We start from the raw sequence: 14785 nt of genomic DNA on the forward strand, positions 1-14785 counted from the left end.
CTGATCTCATCCTTAATTAAGAGCACTACCCACCTCCCTTACCTTCCTGCATATCCTTCCATATTACCTGATATCCTTGGATATTTAATTCCCAGTCCCCTCCATCCTGCAGTCACGTTTCTGTAACAGCCACTAAATCATACCCCTTTGTACTGATTTGTACTACAAGTTCACTGACCTCATTTCAAGTACTATGGGTATTCAGATAAAGTGCTCTTACACTCATTTTGCTTTTAAAGTCTTGTAATGTTTTTCCCTTTTGCACTTGACTTTTCTTTACTCCACTCTTCCTTTTCTCTTTTATCTTTTTCTTTATCCACACTCTTCTTTTACTTTATCCATACTTCTCCAATCTGTTGAACCCACTCCCCTATTATTTAGTTTAAAGCCCTATCCACAGCCCTAGTTATGCAATTCGCTAGGATCCAGGTCCCATCACTGTTTAGGTGGAGACCATCCCAATGGTATAGCTCTCTCCTTCCCCAACACTGGTGCCAATTTCCCATGAATTCAAACCCACTTCTCCCACAGCAGCCCTTGAAAAACATTTAACTCTCTAATCAATTTGACCCCATGCCAATTTGCACATGGCTCAGGTACTGATCTAGAGATTATCACCTTTTTGGTTCTGTTTTTTAATTTAGCCCTTAGCTGCTCGAATTCCCTCAGCAGAACCTCTTTCCTCATTCTGCCTATCTTGTTGGTACCCATATGGACCAGGACAACTGGGGCTTTCTCCTCCCACTGCAAATTCTGCTGCAGGTCAGATAAGATACCCCAAACTCAGGCACCAGGCAGGAAACACAGCCTCCGGCATGCTCTATCCTCCTGACAGAGAACTCTTGTCTTTTCCCCTGGCTATATTATCCCCAATTACCACTGCATTTCTCTTCTTTCCCTTCGTTTGAAAGGCTCCCTAAACTACGGTGCCACAGTTAGGTTGTCCATCCTTCCTACAGCCCCCCACTCTCATTCACACCAGGAGAAAGAATCTCAGACCTGTTGGACAAGCTCAAGGGCTGAGGCTCCTCCAGCAGTGTCTCTTAAATCCCACTACCTACCTCACTGGCAGTCACACCCTCTTGTCCCTGACCACAGGCCGAATTTGAAGCAGCTAATCTAATGGGTGTGACTACCTCCTGAAACAGAGAATTTGGGTAACTCTCCCTCTCCCTGATGTGCTGCAGTGTTTAAAGCTCAAATTCCAGGTCATCAGCTTTGAGCCTGAGTTCCTCTAGTAGCCAGAACTTGCTGCAGATGTGGTCCACAATGGGGTCCATCAGCTCCCACATCATGCAACTACATCACTCTTCTGATCCTGCAGCACCCCTACTTTGTTTAATTAGCTGTAACTTAGTGACTTTTTATTCAACCACTAAGAGTGATTTTGTACATTGATTTTAGTGCGAAAAAAATGTTGCCTTCTAAGAGATTTATCATAATCTAACTTTTCATAATGGCACAAATGCCATACTCACCATCTTAAAAGAATCCAAAAATGGTAAGAAGCAAAGTCAGCACTTTACATCTCTGGGTTTCTAATTAATTCTGAAGCCTACCTTTCACACTGCCATCCAGCTGTGAAAGAAAAATTCCCTTTGTAGCTTATAAAGAACTGTGCTAACACTGAACTGTGATTTATACAGTTTAATTAAATGTCAGGCCTCCCAGTGCAGCTGTACTGATCACACACCAATGTGATGAATACTATTCGCATGGGATTGTTGGCTGGATAAAATGGTAGATTAACCCGAATGTGATTATATGACAACATAGAACAGGGTGGTGCAGAAACGGGCTCCCCAGCCCATGATTTTGTATTGAACTACTAAAGCTAGTAATTAAATACATAACAAAACTAATCCCTTCAATCTAAATAATATTCATTGTCATCTATTGTCTGCACATTCATGTGCCTATCTAAGAGCCTCTTAAGCACCTCTTTCGTATTTGCCTCTTCTACCGCCCCTGGCAGCACATTCCAGCCACCTGTCACTCTGTGTAAAGAAAAAAAGACTTGCCCTGACAACTCCTTTGAATTTTCCCCATCTTGCTTCAAATGCATGCTCCCTGTTATTAGAATATTTTGAACCTGGGATAAAGATACCAGCTCTCTGTCTCTGCCCTCATAATCTTATAAACTTCTATCATCTCTTCCCTTAGCATCCATCCCTTGATGAAGAAAGACAGGCATGCAGTATACTTTTTTACCACACTGTCAACCTTTTTAGATATTTTCAGGATCTGTGGGCTTGGACCACAAGATCCTACTCTACATCAACACTGTTAAGAGTCTTAACATTAACAGTATACCATCTCTTTCGATTGGTATCCCAGAGTGCAACTCCTGACATTTGACTGGATGAAACTACAACTGCTATCGAAGGTTGGATTTTACATCTGCAAAAAACTGTTATTAGTCATTTCCTGCTTTTTCTTTTCTCGGTGGAATTTGGATAAAACAATGTTTGCCAGTAAACTCAGCATGAAAATCTGCAAATACTGGAAGTATAATAAAACTGAAAATTCTGGTATTAAATGTGTCAGCTCTATCTGAAAGAAGATGGGCTTATCAGAGTTGATGAGTCTCACCAATTCAATTTATGAAATAATGATACTACATCTTTTTCAGTGTTTTAATTGCTGGAGTTAATGTTTCAGGTCAAAGATCATTTGCTAGTAGTGGGAAACAAAAATCAATTTTTTAAGTTGCCAAATAGGTAAGGGATAGGCCAAAGGAATATCTGAAGAAAGCAGCTGAAATGTGATGTAACTTCTCTCAAAGCAATTGCCTCTATCCATGATGTTTCATTATTTTAATCCAACACTCAACTGTTCCTGATTCCTTCTATCCAAAATTAGTTGCTCATCACTTGTCCTTGGTTTCTTCTGTGTATTTTTTGGAATCCTTCCCAACCACAACTGGCATTGGTAAATGATGTATGAAAGCCACAGCTATTTTGGCCTTGACCTTTCATTTATCCACATATTTTTGCAGCTGCTGTCTCCATCTTTGTCCTTGCTTTTCTTCCTGCTGTAGCTCCCATCTTCGTGTCCCAGATTGTACATGGCATTTTCACACAACAAGAATAAATTAACGCCTTTTTTAGGCATCAAGTGAGAAAAATCTATAGTATAAAACTTGCCTGATGTTTGTTGGAATTTCATGTCCACTTAGAAATGACAGTACCATCAAAAGTGAAGCCAAATCTGTGTAGCCCTGGTAAATTGCTCTTAAGTGGTCCTTGATCCATTTTGACTTGGGCAAGACATGGGTATTGACATTAAGTAACCCCTCCAAATGGAAGAAATTTTAACAACAAGCAGAAAAATAGAGGTTGTCATTGCTTTCTATTTCCTGTGTCATTGTTTGAAGGATGGTGGCAAAAAGGAATGTTGCAATTACACTTACCAACAGTAAATATATACACATGAGGAACTGAGAAAAGCCTTTGAGGTAACAACAGACTTTGTGGAATGCTTAGGTAGGGAAACAAGCACAGGCATCATGTATCAAAGAAATATGTATTTCCCATCATAGAAAGTCAGTGAAAAAAGACATTGGAAAAATGTCATTTACTGGGCTGCAGAACCATTTTCATTTAACTTCACTTTGCCTTTTCACTTTTGTCATTTGTTAAAACATTAAAAAAAGCATTGAGGTTAAGGGTATTTCATACATCTCGTTTATTTTTCTGTTTCTATGCCTACCTTACATAGCAAAAAAAATTGAAATAACATTGCAGATTTGTTCAACTAGTTTACACAATGGGAGCACTTTGAGGAATCTCGTATGGATTGTTTTAAGTTTCATTTCCACCACATGATCTATTCAACCAATTGTCTAAAAAAAATGGAAGTGTTACAGACAATTTGTCAAGTTCAAACATAAAATGCTGCTTGATTATTTATATTAATACTTAAGTGAATATCCATCCTTTTTCATAATTGTTCAACACAACTAGTCACTACTTTTCAAATGTAATTTTTCTTGAGGTTCAGTAGGATTTTGACCTAAGGGACTATTTTTCACATGCTAATAGTTTGTAAAACACCCTATTTTGAAAGCTTTTAAGGTGTCACACGGAGATTAATTTTGCGTGTCACTAGTTTTACGGAACAGCTGGAAAACATTTTCCTTAACAAAATTTTAGTTTTAAATATTGTATCTTGTCTAACCAGAATATGCTAATATTATCCTATTCATTCGCCAGCTCCAAAACTACTCTCCTTATTAGATTGGAAGCCAATTAAGAAAATCTCTTGCACACTTCCTCTTCCCCCCACCCCCCATTGTTTTTGTACTGTTACTATCCTAATGGATCTGTGTGTGTTTTATATAGATATATATATATATATCTATCTGATGGCTGAAGATGTGAAGATTAAAATAAGAAATTAGGCTTACAGTAATTCAAAATTATAACAGTAGTATGGTTTCATAAATTCAGAAATCTCCTGGATTTTGGAAAAAGTCAGGAGAGCAGCAAGGATTAAATGCCAAATTGACACCAGAGCTATCATCAAAATTCCGGAATTCATCATTTAAGGATGTGGTTAATTCAGCGCTTTGTCTAATCTATGATTTTCACTGTTTAATGGAGAGCAAATAAAGCTTAACAGAATTACTATTTTAAGAATGCAAATATTCAGATAGAGGAAGATTGAACCACTGAAAGAAGGATATCTGCATTTCTAAATAACTTTTGATAAAGTACATCTAAAATATAAAATTTAAAAGTTCTTTTGTTTTTGGAGATCATGTATCAGCTTGGGTAGAGAATTAAATAAATTGAAGTGGGAATGAATAGATTGTCTTCCAGATGAGTATCAGTTATTTACTATTATACTTTACCTAAATCATTTTATAAAATACTTCTCATCCTCATTTACTAATGCTACAAAGCCGAAGAGAGAAGAGCTGCAAGGAGGAATAAGCTGCAAATGTTTGCATGTGATGTGAATAACAAGGTGTCTGAACTTGTCCATGGGTGGGAAATTAAAATGTAATATTTTGACTACTTTAAAGATGGCAGAAAACTTAAATGTGGAGGGAATAATTATCCAAATACAGCAAGCAATGAGGAACACAAATGCCAAGTGGAGGTCAGAATACACAGATAAAGTCATGCTGATACAGGACTTTAATGTGACTTGTTTTGGTCTCCTAATCCAAATTTATTTTGGGTTTTTAATTCTCCTTTCTCTCATCTCCCCTCTCCCATCAGGTGAGCGGCATGCACGTAGCACTAGGCAAAGGACAGCCTCTAACCCACTGCTATAAGTATAATAAGATGGACATTTGAACTTCACAATCTGCTTTATGGTTTTTCACCGTATTTTATACCTGCACCACACTTTCTCTGTAGCTGTTATACTTTATTATGCATTCTGTTATTGTTTCACCTTGTACTATAACAGTTTATGCTGCTGAATTGATCTCTGAGCAATATGCACAACAAGCTTTTCACTGTACCTCAATACGTGTGACAATAATAAAAATAAAACCAATAATGCTTTCATTTTAAGTTTAAAAATTATATGGAAAAAATCACTAAGTAGTGAAATGACAGTACTAGGTCTGTTTCTTTTGATGCAAGCCAGGAGCACAGAGGTAAATATATGCATGGCTTGGACTGAGTGAACAGCATATCTGCAGTCGAGAGGAGCAGTGTTAGACCCAAGGGGCGAGTCTGGAAAGGTATGCTAATATTGTGATCAGGAATGAGATTGTATGAGAGTATAGCTGGGTCAGTAGAGAAAGCAGGGTGGTAATGGTGGGTAGAGGTCAAGGCAGTTGCTGCTTATGATCTTGAGTGAGGATATTATTGATTCCCTGCTATTCCTGTGAAATCATCTAATAATGCTGAACTCTGCAATAGCACTGTAACTTCATCAAATTATACATAAGCTTGCTGAACTAACAGAAGCTAAAATGTGTCTAGTTGGGGAGCTTGAACCAATAAGCTATATCTTATCGTTCCTATTTTAAAATGTAAACAGTGCTGTTTTAATCACATTTTGTAACTTTTCTGTTGCTGCAAGAAGACGTTAAAGCAGAAAGTACCTTCTTGATCTGGGATTTTTGAAAATGTTTCCTGGGAGAAGGTACTAACCTTAAGGCTTTTGAAGTGCTGTATCTTTTCCATTTAGTGAAGACTTAAAGTAATGTCTGAATAGATCTAATGTCGATCAGATAATAAGCAGATAGGGAGGTAGGGGCTTCTGTCTCTCTGCCTGTGATAGTGTAACTAACCATGAAGGATCATGGTTGAACCATGAACCAAGAACCATGGTTGAGGATATGTCCTCCGCATAGAGGGGTGGCCTTTTAGAACAGGGATGAGGAGGGTGAATCTGGAATTTGTTGCCACGGGTGGCTGTGGAGGCCAAGTCATTGGGTATACTTAAAGCAAGGGTTGAAATTCTGGGGAAAAGGCGATCGGATCAGCCAAGATAAAATGGCAGAGCAGCCTCAGTGGGGTTGCTGGTCTATTTCTACTCCTTTGTCTTATGATCTTGCCATGAATGATGGGACTAGCATTTGTTCTTCAGTCACCGCTGCCTCATGAGTTGCTTACTGGAGATGGATGCAAGGTTTTGGAGCTAGAGGTCACAATGGGATTGTTCCATTGATAGTGGTGTTCAGGTTTTAATCAATACAGCAAATGAAAAAAAAACTCCTGCATGGTTTAGTTAATAAGTTAATGAAAGTTTGGGTTTTTTTTGTTCCATAATCCTACCTTTTCAGGGCTTGCTTTCAAATAACAGCTGTTTTTTTGAGCATGGAAGAAATCCTCCCAAATGAAACTCAAAACCTCGATGGTATGATAAAGATTGATTCCAGAAATTAGGAAAGGTTGGTCAGGATATGAGATGAGCTATTTAACAATAAAATAAAATTCATTACAAAGAGGATGTTAAATATTTGGGATTTTATAGTCAAAAGGTTGTGAAATGCCTAAGAACTGAAAATGTAGAATAATAGAAATTAATAAATAAATCATAATTCCTGTCCCCCCTCCCCCCTTAAAAATACCAAGTCTCTGGCATTAAATCAGGGTTGAAACAGGTGATTTGAGACTAGTGTGACTAACATTCACACTATTCACATGCTGGATGGTTCCCACATTTTATTACGGTTTGTTTTTCTGTCTGCTGAATGGCTCCCTAAACTATGGTGCCACATTTAGGTTGCCTTATTTCTCCCCTATGCTGTTTAGTCTTAATGCACCATAAAATGTAATATCTTATTATTAAAATGTTGCAGTTAGAAAAGCACTATATTCAATAACTATAGCTAAACAGGGAATAAGGCAAATAGGTAGTTTCAATATGTGCATTTAATACAAACACAGTTTAAAGAACTTATGTCAAATTCCTTGAAGTGTTAATGCATTATTAACATGCAATAAAACCACAGGAATTTTATAGGAACTCATTAAACATTCATGAATTAAGTTCTTGGAATGTAAATCCATAATATTGTATGACTTGAGAGAATGAGCATTTGAATATTATATTTAATTAACAATGGAATATCATGAGCGATTATATTGATCTAAAAATGAAATTGTACTACACATTAAATCATAGTACATTATAGAAATATCCACTTTTTAGGGAGGTCAATATAGTTAGTCATGAGGCAGTGAGCACTCTTTATATAGCTGGGTGCAAAACTTGCAATCAAAATCCAATGTCTAATTAAACTCGACTAGTTTATATCCTGTGTGATTGTTAGTAGGATAGTACAAATCCACAGTTAGTGAAAGTATGCAATTAGGCGGATGAGTTCAGCTGAGTCTTTATATAACTGTTTGTGTTCTATTTATAGTAAACTCAGGGTCCATGTATTATACTTCCTTGTTTCTGTATCTGTTATGAGGTTGGTGAAGGTGAAGTATGGAGTGCATTTAAATTGGTCCAATGTAGCAATCTACTTTTGTCAGTAATATAACAGTGTTTTGATGAAAAGAGCTCACAGAAAGAGCACTCTAAATGGATCTTTAAAATGAACTACAAATGCAGTTAAAAGGATGACTTTAGTAGTACTCCTTTCAGTATTGTTTTGCTGTCTGTTCACTTCAAGGGCAATGGAATCTTGAGGATTGTAGTTTCCAAGTATCACATAGGGAGATGCCTTTCTTCCTTAGTTTTTCCTAATTCTAGCATATGAAAAACTTGCCATTAAAGCAAAGCTTGTTGATGAAAGACTGTTGAGCAAAGAGTCTGCCCCTCACCATTTTGAGATTAAGGTTAACACATAAGGAAAAGTTGTGGAAGGTATGCGAGAATATTTACCTTTAATGCATTTGATTTAAGTTGACAGTTTTGAAGGAGCTTAGGGAACCTCAGATGCTGTGAACCCGACAACCTGGACTTGGCCTGTAATCATACAAAGTAGAACAATCTGGATGGCATTGAGAACCTTGAATCCATTGTCAGAACACAGAGGCCCAGTGTAAATGATTATAGGAGCAAACCAACCACTTCATCAAAGGCAATTTTAAAGACAAGCTGGTGCACAATTGATGTTTTAGCACTCTCCATACCAGCCTTGCTGAGAAATTCCATGTAAGACACTTAAATGTCGGTATGGCAAGGAATCTATGAGGGAAGTGAAGCAATAGCAAGCTTGGAATTGATATCTCTGTGGAAATTGCTTTCAGTGTCAGAACCTTTCTCTACTGTGATATAATTCATGCAGCACAGTGGCTGAGATAGTAGAACCACTATCTCAGTGCAAGAAACTGGCCTTTTGTCAGCGTGGAGTTTGGCATGTTCTCCCTGTGCTGCTAGGGGTTTCCTCTGCAGGCATTTTCCTCCTGTATCTCATAAGTATGCAGATTGTTAGGTTAATTCACCATTATATATTGTAATGGAGCATTACAGTATGAAAACAGGCCCTACAGCCAGGAAACAGTTGACCTTCTTAAAAAAAAATGTATTGTTTCACACCATAACAGTTCCATGTATTCTCCATACACAACGCATTTCCATCTGAGGGGAAATCTCATTAAATGTAAGCTACAATGCTATTTTTTTCCCTCAAATTGCTCATTTTGAGCAGTAATTGGATAAATTGAATTTTCGGCGAAGGGCTTTATTTAGTTTATGGTAATCTGAAAGGAAATGGAAAATGTATGGCTGAACTGCAGGATTGAAGTAAAATCTCAAATTACACAAACAACAGCCCAGTTGAAAAACATTAGATGAAATCTTGAGGGAGATTCCAGAAATTAGTGACATACCATCCAATATTTGAAAGAGCTACTGTCTATTTTTATAATATGAAAACAGTAAATCTGAAAGCAATTTGCTTTGTTATAGGTTAGAATATATAGTGAGATGAAATAATTTTCCCATGTAATTTTTTTAGGAGAGTTAGAAATTTGCTGTTTATGTAGCTGATGCTGGGATGCTTATCTTAATGACTGCTGTCATGATATACACTGCAATTCATTAAAATTATTTCACTTTTTAACCTTTATTTTTACCTGTCAACATGTAATTAAAATTTAGAGGCATGCCTAGTTAATTTTCTCTTACAACCTGCAAATTATAGCCTCAAAAATTGCACAGTTTCACTGTCTGCAAGGATAATATTACCTTAAGCATTATTAAGGAGCAATAGTTTTCCTGTAAGATTTCTCCCAAGTTTACTATGTAATGTTTATTTTGGCCTCTTTAACTATACCATGGTTTTTGTGTAAGACCTTATTATATTAATTTGACCTGTCAATATTGCATGCTGTATAAGATTCCCAAAAAAAGCCTTAACCCTTTCATTGCTAGATTCCTAGCCTTTTTATGCATGTAGGAGTTCCCAATCTTGGAGTCCATGGACTCCTCTGTTAATGGTGGGGGTCCATGGCATGAAAAAGGTTGGGAACCCCTGTAGGAGTAGGTATGATTTGTGCTGTTATTCCTTTTTCCTTTTTTTTATATCAAGCTTTTCCTTCATGTTTGTATTTGAGAATGCTTTGTCTTGTTTTTTTAATCTATTTATGCAGTGTACTAAATTATATTTCCCATTACCATTGTGCTTCTGTCTGTGTGTGTGATAACTGCATCAGAAAAGAAAATGCTCCTGAATACTTAACACAATAAACAATCTGCTGGAGGAACTCAGCAGGTTAAGTAGCATCGTGGAGTGGAATGGTCCATGTTTTTGGTCAAAGCTCTGCATCAGGACTGAGCAGAATGGGGTAATAGCCTGTATAAAGAGGAGAGGGGCAAAGGCAAGACAGAGATTAGAGGCAATTGACGGACTGACATGGGAAGTGAGGGAGCTGGTGGTTTGGGGGTTGGGGTGATCAATGATGTGCAGATTAACCAGTGAGGAAAGGAAGGCATTTAGTGTTTGCGGACAAAGATCTGTCGTCTCCCACGAACTTTCCTCCACATATCTTAAACAGATGTCCTCTGGTATTGGCCATTGCCACACTGGGGGAAAAAGGTGCTGACTGTTCACTATCTATGCCTTCCATAATCTTGTACATCTCTATCAAGTCGCTTCTCGTCCAACATCAATCCAAAAAGAGCCCTAACTCGCTCAACTTTTCCTCATTAGACACATCTGAACCAGACAGCTGCTTTTTCCTTATCACAGACTTTTATTTCATTCTGTAACCAGATAATTAAATGTTCCTACAATATTATTAGTTCATGCCATTTTGAATATTCTTTTGCACTGTCAATCATTAATAAACTGCCAGTACTAACATATTGAACATTTAAAGCAATATCAAAGATAATTTATCTATATTACTCTTACTGCAGAGGTGAAAAGACAAGGTAGGTAATGTGAACATATCAAGCTGTCATGAGGACTTAGTTGTGGAATTGGAAGCCTGTAGTATTGGTAGTTGTGGCTGAGTAGAAATGACTGTTGGCATGAACCTTAGCCACCAGAATAGTGAAAATGTTAATCGCAACAAAATGGCAAATTTGTGAGTTTGTTGACCAATGCCGAAATAGTGAGAAGTGTTGTTTTACTTGTGATTTTGCTTGATTTGTTGCAGATTTTGGTGTAAGTGCCTTCCTGGCAACAGGAGGAGACATGACCAGGAATAAAGTGAGAAAGACCTTTGTTGGCACGCCTTGTTGGATGGCACCTGAAGTCATGGAACAGGTGGGGCACTTGATATTTGCATTAAAAATACTTTGCTTGCGTTAGATTCTATTCATGGGTATTTGAAACAATATATGAGGACTTTAAATCCGTGAACTTCTGGGAATTGCAAATGTTACGGGGCTACTTATTGAGTATTTTCTTTATACATCAAGTAAAACTCCTAAATTTTGTTGTGTACAGTGACCTTATTTTATCCGATAGTTCCCTTAAGCTGCTTCTATTGAGCTCTTGGGCATTTAAAAAAAATTATCTGCTGGAGTACCTAGGGAAAGCACAACATCCTGGAGTTCTTAATGGCACATATGCACTTGACAGTATAAAAGAAGTGAGGAATTGAATATGAAGCTTCTGCCCAGCTATTCACTTTTTCATGTTAGATCTAACTTAGCCCACTGGTGATTAAACTAGTCCCTTTCTAGGTTTTATGGATCAGTGAGTGTACTACAGGTGATACTGAGTTAATTGCATTCATGCTTTTCATCAACAGGTTAAAGGGTATGACTTTAAAGCAGATATTTGGAGCTTTGGAATTACAGCCATTGAACTGGCTACAGGAGCAGCTCCTTATCATAAATACCCACCAATGAAGGTAAGAGTCACTGGCAAGTCTAATAGTTGCAATTGCCCGACAATTGAAATGAAAATGTGGGAAATAAAATTTTCATCCTCAAGCAAAAATTTATCCTGCACTGCAAAGCACAGAAGCGAGCCACTGGATGTTTTTAACATGGAGCAAACCAAAACTCATCTCAATTTTTATTGTCCATGTCAGCAACAAAAGAATTTACACTATTTTCTCAATTGCAATTTGGAGGAAAAAGTGGCGCCCATATGGAGAACTAACTCTCCAAGTATGAAATCAGCATCTATTCATCAAAATAAGTACTTTGGGACTGGACATTGACCTGAGTGAAAATGATGCCTTAGATCAGTGGTTTACAAGTCTTCAAAATTCATTTTCCTTGTCTGAAAATCTAAGATTGATTACCTTGATAATGAACTCTCTTGGGTCCTGCTATTACCAGAATGGTAGAAGAATTAAATGGAGCTTGGTTACTTTTGTGTATCTCCATTGCTTTAGTCTGAATGCTGATATTTGCTTGCCATTAAATAACTGTCTGGAACAGTTTATGTTCAATTACATACAGTAAGTGCAGCTTGTTTTTCAGCTATTTAATGTATTCCAGCATCTATAATTGGAAAAATGAGGCCATCTGACCAAATGCATAAAATTTTGCATCTTTTAAACAAATCATTTAACCATTTGCTTCAATTAAAGGTAGTTTAAATTCCACAGGTTGATTTCTTATCATTTGTTCTTTGTTCAGGTTTTAATGCTAACTCTTCAGAATGATCCCCCCTGTTTGGAGACAGGTGTGCAGGATAAGGAAATGGTGAAAAAGTATGGCAAATCCTTTAGAAAGATGATTTCACAGTGTCTACAGAAAGATCCAGAAAAAAGGTAAAAATCAGAGTTCTGCTCTTATTTGGTTTCTGTATTCTGGGATTGGAAGTCAGATTGCTGAATTTAGACATTCTCAATGCTGGATAAATAATTTGTTGCAATCACATTGTAAGCACCTACCTATTCCACAAATCACTTAGTCAGATCAAATGAAAATGACCATTTGTTTTTATAACGATGACCAAATATCCTATGATGCTTTAAAAGAAAGGATAATCAAATAAAAACTGTTTAAAATTGGCAAAGTTAAGAATTGGGTTCCTTAATCCTGCCTATTTAGAGGTTATTCATTTATTTTATTTAGAGATGCAGTGCGGAATAGACCCTGCCAGCCCTTTGAGCCGCACTACCCAGCAACCCCCAATTTAACCAGAACCTAATCACAGAACAATTTGCAATGACCAATTAATCTGCTAACCAGTACATCTTTGGATTATGAGAGGAAACTGGAGAAAACACATATTCTACATGGAGGACATATAAACTCCTTAGAGGTCGCCGGGATTGAACTCTGAAATCTGATGACCTGAACTATAATAGCATTGCGCTAACCGCTACACTACTGTGGAATAAAAGATTGATTTCATCTAGTGACAACACTGTACATAGAGCAAATAGAAATAATCAAAGGCAGTTTGGTGCATACTGAAAGAGTAAGTAGTCGTGTAGGAGGGAAAAAAGGAGGACAGTTCTCCCTTGCCCTGATTCAGTATTTGTCCCTCAATAGAACAGCTAATTAGTATTATCTCTGCTTTTTTGGTGGTGGGCACAGAGAAGAGGAGCAATAAATATGGCTGTAGTGTTTCCTATACAACACGGTGACTGTTTCAAAACAGCTTCAGCTGAAAAGTGCTTTTTGTTTCACTGGTGTCACCCAATGTTGTATATACTGTATAAATGTACAAACGAGTGCTAGTTGGGGTAACTTTTACTATTAAAGACCATGATCCTTAATCTCCCTTTCTAACATTAGGTACCTGTAGCCAATATCAGCACCTCCATTGTGAGCCAACTTGGCACAGCTCAAGGATAATGTAAATGGGAAACTTCCATCACATACAGGAGGATTGCTAAGGCACGATTAAGAAAATTGCTAAGTAAACTCAAAATGAAGTGAGAATTGCTTTTACATGATGGGTTATGAAGTACAGAAAGTGAAACAAGAAAATGATGGCTTTTATAAAGGAATCTGATATATACATAAAAAGAAAAGAAACGCAATTGCTAGCTAATGGGGAAAGAGAATGGGAGTATTAGGAATTTTAAAGGTTCTTTTAAAAAGTGTAACACAAGCACAATAGGCTAACTGGCTGTCTGTGCAGTATGATTACCAGGAGTTACTTATCTACTTTGCGAATCAGCACTAAGAGTTGCAGGATTGATTTTAAATGTTGGTCGGGTTATGTTACATTTGGCTTCAAACTGTGCCCATATTCCCAATATTGAATCAAATTTCAAATGTGAGGTAACAATAACTCAAGGAAGTGGAGCAAAGGCCTTTGGTTGAATTCACTGAGCTTTGAGTATAGAGCACTCACTTTGCTATGTCAAATCCTTACATCACAAATGCTTCAACTGGAGCACTGCTTATCTCATGTATTTGAAGGGTTTGAGTTACCTGTATACATGAACATGCTCACCAAATTATGGTAATGTGCTGGACTGAAGATTACCGAGCCTGTTGGCCTTTACCATATTTCAGTAGCTTCACTGTTTTTCTGGTGTTGGGCACAGATTACTCTAGATGTTCAGCCCAGTACGTAACCACAATGCAAATATAACTTTGATAGTCCAGTGTTAATTGTCTGTCTTGCTTGTATTCCATTGAGTACTTTTCAAACATGCTTTCATCACTTGTATGGTGCTCCAAACCTGGAAAAACTAAGGCAAGTGTTCACTGCATGTATAAACAATCTAGTTTATTAATAATCACAACAATTTGTTCATTAAGCTCGTTATTTTAGCTGCTTTATCTCATTTCAGACAACTAATTTTTATTAATTGGTCACTTTATAGTCCGCTTAAAAAGCATTTCAGAACAACAAGCTTCCCCATAGTTTTGGCTTTTTAAATGTCATCCAGCCTTTAGGTTATGCTATTTTATTTGATACTTTTTAAACTAATCACAGTGCAATAACCAGGATATGTGAAATGGTAAGTATATCAAGTCAAAGTGGAAA

The 14785-nt window shown here is 37.2% G+C and overlaps 1 protein-coding gene across 3 annotated transcripts in view; it reads left to right on the forward strand.

The window, feature by feature from the left end:
- LOC140729213 (serine/threonine-protein kinase OSR1-like) overlaps positions 1-14785 on the forward strand; it is a 138030-nt gene that overhangs the window by 85620 nt on the left and 37625 nt on the right. For all 3 annotated transcript variants that reach the window (XM_073048740.1, XM_073048733.1, XM_073048747.1), the window contains 3 exons: positions 11028-11137; positions 11628-11729; positions 12469-12602. In XM_073048740.1, coding sequence (XP_072904841.1) covers positions 11028-11137; positions 11628-11729; positions 12469-12602 — 346 coding nt within the window. The remainder of the gene's footprint in view (positions 1-11027; positions 11138-11627; positions 11730-12468; positions 12603-14785) is intronic.

This window comes from Hemitrygon akajei, chromosome 1, assembly GCF_048418815.1.
Source record: "Hemitrygon akajei chromosome 1, sHemAka1.3, whole genome shotgun sequence".
Taxonomy (NCBI): domain Eukaryota; kingdom Metazoa; phylum Chordata; class Chondrichthyes; order Myliobatiformes; family Dasyatidae; genus Hemitrygon; species Hemitrygon akajei.